This window comes from Chrysochloris asiatica, unplaced genomic scaffold (assembly GCF_000296735.1).
Source record: "Chrysochloris asiatica unplaced genomic scaffold, ChrAsi1.0 scaffold00067, whole genome shotgun sequence".
Lineage (NCBI taxonomy): Eukaryota > Metazoa > Chordata > Mammalia > Afrosoricida > Chrysochloridae > Chrysochloris > Chrysochloris asiatica.
Window position 1 is genome coordinate 509,579 of NW_006408585.1, and position 6,762 is coordinate 516,340.

The window sequence follows — 6,762 nt, forward strand, 5'->3', positions numbered from 1 at the left end:
GGCAATGAGATGATATACGATGGAATGAATGTAAAACTAAATTTCTCTCATGTAAACAACCATATAATTCACAATAAAACATTAAAAAAGCAAAAACATAACTTTGAAGACTAAGGTGTACCTGACTCAAATTCTGGTATTTTTCAGTTAGTTCATATATATATATATGAGAGCTGGACACAATGAATAAGGAAGACCATAGAAAAATTGAAGCATTTGGCAAATAATGTTGAATATAACAAAGACTCCAAGAACAACACAAAAATCTGTCTTGGAACAAGTATAGGCAGAATGTTCCTTAGAAGGGAAGATGGCAAGGTTTCATCTCACATACTTTAGACATGTTAACAGGAGGAACCCCTCCTTGGAGAAGGACATCATTGCTTGGTAAAGTAGAGGGTCAGCGAAAAAGAGGAAGTCCTTCAATGTAAGGGACTGATGCAGTGGCTACAACAATGGGCTCAAACCCAGTCACGACTGTGAGGATAGAGCAGGACTGGGCAGTGTTTTGTTCTGTTGTACACAGGGTCACTGAGTCAGAACAAATCTGACATCACCTAACAACAACAGTAAACATTATTGGAAAATTACTATTAGTAAAGCAAAAAATATAGATTTAGAGCTCATATGCTATGCTGTGATGGGTTTCAAATGAATCAAAAACTTTAACATTTTTAAACCTAGAAAAGGAAGGTAACGAGTTTAAAGCAAGAAATGACAAGAACTTGTATGACAACTGAATAGCATCAAAACCAAGGTGAATATGGATTTACAAATGAGTAAAGCTCTAATAAAGAGTTAAGCATGCACTTACTTGCCACAGCACATGTGATGCTTGTCCGGCATTCCCAGGCCCAGGACAAGGATGCAATACTTTTGCGCCAAGTATTTCTGTGCTGCATCTAACTTATTTAAAACAAATTCCATCTCTTTCTTCTCTACAAGACCTCTGAAAAGAAAAATAACCATCTGGGTTAATTCTGGAAATATCAATTAATGAAAAGTCTGAATTGAAAGAAGTACAAGGGAGTCAACATATTTCACTTGTTTATTTTATTTGAGCTATGGCATAGGGAGGTCCTTCCTCAAAGTGCCCTGACAAGCTTTGGTGCTATGGGTTAGTCTCTGACCAAGAGACAGAAGTTCCAAACCACCAGCTGTTCTGTGGAAAAAAGGTGAGATTATATGTGGGAGAAAGATGAGGTTATGTGTTCCTGCAAAGATTTGGTCTATGCATCCTCAGTTTTATGTACAGGTTGTTGTTGTTGTTAAGTGCCTTCGAGTTGGTTCTGACCCCTAGCAATCCTGTATAGAGGAGCAGGTGGTGAGCTTGAACCACCAACCTTGCAGTTCAAATGGCTTTGAAGTCTGGTGCATTGACCCACAGCGCCACACCAGGACTCTTAAGTACAGGTTGTTGTTGTTGTTAAGTGCCATCAAGTCAGTTCCGACCCATAGCAACCCTGAACAGGGCCAAGGCTGGAAATCTTTACAGGAGCAAAAAGTCTCATCTTTCTCCCATGGAGCGGCTGGTAGTTTCGAACTGCTGACCTTGAGGTTCGCAGCCCGATTCGTAACCACTACGCTACCAGAGTAGTACTAGTTTATATAGAATAGTCCTGGCCTGGCGCTGTAGGATAAGCACTAGACCACAAGGTCAGTTTGAACAGAAAAGGTCAGCGGTTCAAACTCACCAGCCGCTCCTTGGAAACTCCATGCAGGGTCTCTGTGAGTCAGAACTCACTAGATGCACTCAACAGCAACAGCAGGTCAACTAACAAATGATCTGTAGAGATTGCTGAGGCAGTTAGCAGCCCATTTCCCTGCTATTTTGGTAAAACAACTACACAGATTCAATCTTCCATAGGTTCTTAACATTACTACTGAGTTTGGAGGCTTTATGTTTGAATTTGTATGAGTTTAACTCTAAGTATCTGCTAAGGAGACATTTGGGTACTACAACCTTGGAACCTTTTACATCAATTAATTTTACATTTGGGTACTACAATCTTTTACATCAATTAATTTTACAATTAATTTTACATTAATATTACATCAAGTAATATTACTTCCCAGAGAATACGTTTCCAGTTGAATTGCAAATGAACTTTTAAACAGGCAACCAGTTCTTAGGTTATGGCATGTCTACAGCACAATTTTAGAAGTTTCCCAATATATATAATATGAAACAATATTGATGACAAAACATTCCAATGTGTTGTTACTGAAACACAAAGTATCACTATTTTTTTTCTCTTCCTTTTAATTGCCAGAAAGATCTAAAGCAACTGAAATGCACTCTGAACCAAAGTGACAATCTTACTCACACATGGCATGATACTATACATAGAAACCTCGAGAGATGTCACCAAAAATAGCTACTGGAACTAATAGAAGGACTCAGCATTGTGGCAGAGTATAAGATACACACACAAAACTCAGTCAGGGTTTCTCTAGACTAACAAGGACTCTGAAATGTAAATCAAGAAACCAACACCATTTACAATAATAGTCTCCAACAAGATAAAATACCTAGGAATAAATCTAACCAGGGAAATAAAACACTTAATGAAAACTACAAAACATCACTGCAAGAAACTCGAAGAGATCTACATAAATGAGAAAACATTCCACGCTCATGAATTGGATGACTTTAATATTGTGAAAATTTCGATACTACCAAAAGTCATCTACGGATATAATGCAATCTCGATATAAATTCCAACAAAATTCATTACTGACGTGAAAAAATTAATCTCCAAGTTTATTTGGAAAGGAAAGAGGCCCCAAGCAGCTAAGGCAATGCTGACAAAGAAAAACAGGGTGGGAGATCTCCTGATTCCTGATCTCAAAACATACTATTCAGAGACAGTAATGAAAACAGCCTGGTACTGGGTTAATGACAGACACATAGACCAATGGAATACAACTGAGAACCCCAAAGTAAATCTATCTAACTGACCTTCAACATAGGATCAAAGCCCATCCAATGGGGAAGAAGCAGTCTCTTTAACAAATGGTGCTGGCAAATTTGAATATTCATTTGTAGAAAAATAAAGCATGATCCATACCTCACACCACACCCAAAAACTAATTCAATTACAGTGTGAACTACTGACACTGAATTGTGAACTTAAAGATAGTGTAAATAATTAGATCTCACATTGTTGTTGTTGTTGTTGTTAAGTCTCTCATGGTAGGAACTAAATGGCACCACATATTCAACAACAATTTGGGGGTAACTGGTGTGGCGCTGTGGGTTAATGAGTCAGACTGCAAAGCCGTCTGAACTGCAAGGTCGGTGGTTCAAGCTCACCAGCTGCTCCTCAGAAACCCTATATAAGGTCACTATGGGTCGCAATCAACTCGATGGCCCTTAACAACAACCATATATTAAATGGCAAATGAAGCACGAATCAGAATATTGTGACTTATAAAGTCATATGGCACTGGTTGGTTGACTGTGGAGTCTCTAGAAATGAAATGATGAGAAGCCTACTAGATTCTTACTTGATCTGTATTAATGGGAGAGTTCTAGGTAAGGTGAATATAAGCCTAATTTTATTATCCAAAAAAGTGTCATGGTACCTCAATCTGTTCCCAGACTTGAACCAATTTATACACCGACAAACTCTAATGTAGGATATTGCCAAAGTTGTATACTACTAATCTTTATCAAAACAGTCCAATTTTTTTTCTGTAGGTCTTTGTTTCAATAAAAATCTTCTCTCCTATCAAAAAAAAAAAAAAAAAAATTCAAAAATGATCAAAGACCTAAGAATTAATGCTATACTATCTTCCAATAAGATAATACAGGAACAAAGCTAGGGGATCTAATTTTCAACAAAAATAGCCTACTGAACACAACTTATAATGCAAGAACAACAAAAGATAATTGAGATAACTGGAACCTCCTAAAAATCAAATACTCATGCTAATCAAAAGACTTTACCCAAAGAATAAAAAGAACTTACAGACTGGGAAAAAATCTTTGGCAACAACCTATTAGACAAGGGTCTAACCTCTAAAATACATAAAAACATCAATATCTCAACAACAAGAAGATAAACAACCCAATCTAGAAATGGGCAAAAGCTATGAATAGATATTTCACCAAAGAGGACATTCTGGTGGTCAACAAATACATGAAAAGATGTTCATGATCACTAGCCATTAGAGAGGAGCAAATCAAAACTACAGTGAGATACTATCTCTCCCCTGCAAAAAAATAGCATTTTTTTTTGTTGTTGTTGTTAATCAGAAAACAAAAGCAGTGGTGAGGCTATGGGGAGATGGGAACTCATGTATGCACTTGATGGAACTGTGAAATGGTGCAACTGTTATTGAAAATGGTATGACACTTCCTCAAAAAGCTAGAAATAAAAGTATGTTATGATCCAGCAATCCCACTAGTAGGTACATATACCAGAGATACAAAGCAGTGACACCTGTACACCCATTCACCGCAGTCCTGGTGTGGCTCTGTAGGATAAGCAAGCACTGGACCGCAAAGTTGGTCTGAACCAAAAAGGTGAGCAGTTCAAGCTCACCAGCCACTCCTCAGAAATCCTATACAGAGTCGCTATGAGTCAGAATTGACTTGACAGCACTTAACAGCAACAACAGCAAAAGATAGAAACAAATTACATATATATCATGCAGTGGACCAATGGATAAACTGTGACACATTCATACAATACAACACTTCTTGTTGTTGTTATGTGCCGTGGAGTTGGTTCCGACTCATAGCGACCCTGTACAGGGTTTCCGAGGCTGTAAATCTTTACGGGAGCAGAAAGCCTCATCTTTCTCCCGCAGAACAGCTGGTAGTTTTGAACTGCTGACCCTGAGGTTAGCAGCCTGTTTCTTAACCACTACGCTACCAGAGCACAGTGGAACACTATATAAATATAAATATAAACAGGAGTCCACAAAGCATGTTACTATAACATGGATGAAGCTATAGACATCATGACAAGTGAAATAAGTCAATCACAAACGGACAAATATTGTATGGCCCCCCTATTATAAAAAATTAGGAATAGATATATACATAACGAAACACTCCTGGACCATTACTGGAGATGGGAAGGTATGAGAGCACGAATCACTTCCTACGTAGTAAAAAAACCAAACTCACTGCCAAGTCAATTCTGACTCTCACCTTTCTCCCACAGATTGGTTGTTGGGTTTGAACTACCAACCTTTAAGTTAGCAGTCCAGTGCTAACAGTGTTGGTGGTTATGTGCCGTGGAGTCGGTTCTGACTCATAGTGACCCTGTACAGGACATATAGGAGCTCTGGTAGCGTAGTGGTTAAGAATCGGGCTGCGAACCTTAAGGTCAGCTGTTCGAAACTACCAGCCGCTCCGCGGGAGAAAGATGAGGCTTTCTACTCCCATAAGGATTAACACCCTAGGAAACCCTGTACAGGGTCACTATGGGTCGGAACCGACTCAACGGCACTTAACAACAACACAGAACATATGAGGCTATAAATCATTAGCAGAGCAGAAAGCCTCATCTTTCTCCCACAGAGTAACTGGTAGATTCAAACTGTTGACCTTATGGTTAGCACCCCAACTCATAGCCCACTATGCTACCAGAGCTCCTATGCCATTTGTCATTTGGGGTGATGGTTATAACAAGTGCTATTATGAGTAGGAGTGGAACACTATCTGACACAGTGCCAGAAGATGAGTCCCTCACATTACAAGGAACTCAAAATACAAGTGGGAAAGAGCCATTTTGTAAAAAGTAGAGTTGATTTTGATGACAGTAATATAGTAAAGCTTTCAGTATCTTCATTTGCTGATGGGGCACAACTCAAAATGAGGAAAAACGCTGCAAACATCTATTAATAACTGAAACATGGAATACTCAAAATATGAATCTAGGAAAACTGGAAGTTGTCAAAAATGAAATGGAACATATAAAGTTTGATACCCTAGGCATTAGTGAGCTGAAATGGACAGGCATTCGCTGGTCTGACTCTGACAGTTATATGGTTTACTATGCTGGAGAAAACAAATTCAAGAGGAATAGTGTCATATTCATCATCAAAAAGAACATTTCAAGATCTGTCTTGAAGTACAACGCTATCTATGATAGAATAATATCCGTACGTCCTAATGTAGAGCTATAGGATAAGCACTCGACCTTAAGGTAGGTTTGAAATGCAAGGTTGACGACTCACCAGTCGCTCCTTAGAAACCCTATACAGGGTCACTATGAGTTGGAACTGACTCGATGGCACTTAACAACAACAACAACCACTATTATTCAAATTTACACACCAACCACTAAAGTTGGCGATAATTAAAGAATTCTATATACTTATTCAGTACGAAACTGATAAAAAATGTAAACAAGTTGTATTGATAATTATTGTTGATTAAAATGTGAAAGTTGGAAACAAAGAGGAAGGATTAGTAGTTGGAAAATATGGCCTTAGTGATAGAAATGATGCTGGAGATTGCATGACAGAATTTTGCAAGACCTATGACTTCTTCATTGCAAATTCCTTTTTTAAACAACATAAAAGGCAATTATATACATGGACTTCACCAGATGGAATATACAGAAATCAAATTGACTACATCTGTGGGAGAAGACAGTGGAAAAGCTCAATATCATCAGGCAAAACAAGGACAGGGGCCGGCTATGGAACAAACCATCAATTGCTCATCTGCAAGTTTGGGCTGAAGCTGAAGAAAATTAAAACAAGTCCACAAGAGTCCAAATATGACTTTGAACATATCCC

General features: G+C 38.3%; 1 protein-coding gene across 1 annotated transcript in view; it reads right to left on the reverse strand.

Annotated features, from left to right (window-relative positions):
• The window catches only part of PPP1R36 (protein phosphatase 1, regulatory subunit 36), a 58,908-nt gene that overhangs the window by 30,583 nt on the left and 21,563 nt on the right, over nt 1-6,762 (reverse strand). Inside the window, exon 7 of the mRNA XM_006864631.1 lies at nt 815-949. Coding sequence (XP_006864693.1) covers nt 815-949 — 135 coding nt within the window. The remainder of the gene's footprint in view (nt 1-814; nt 950-6,762) is intronic.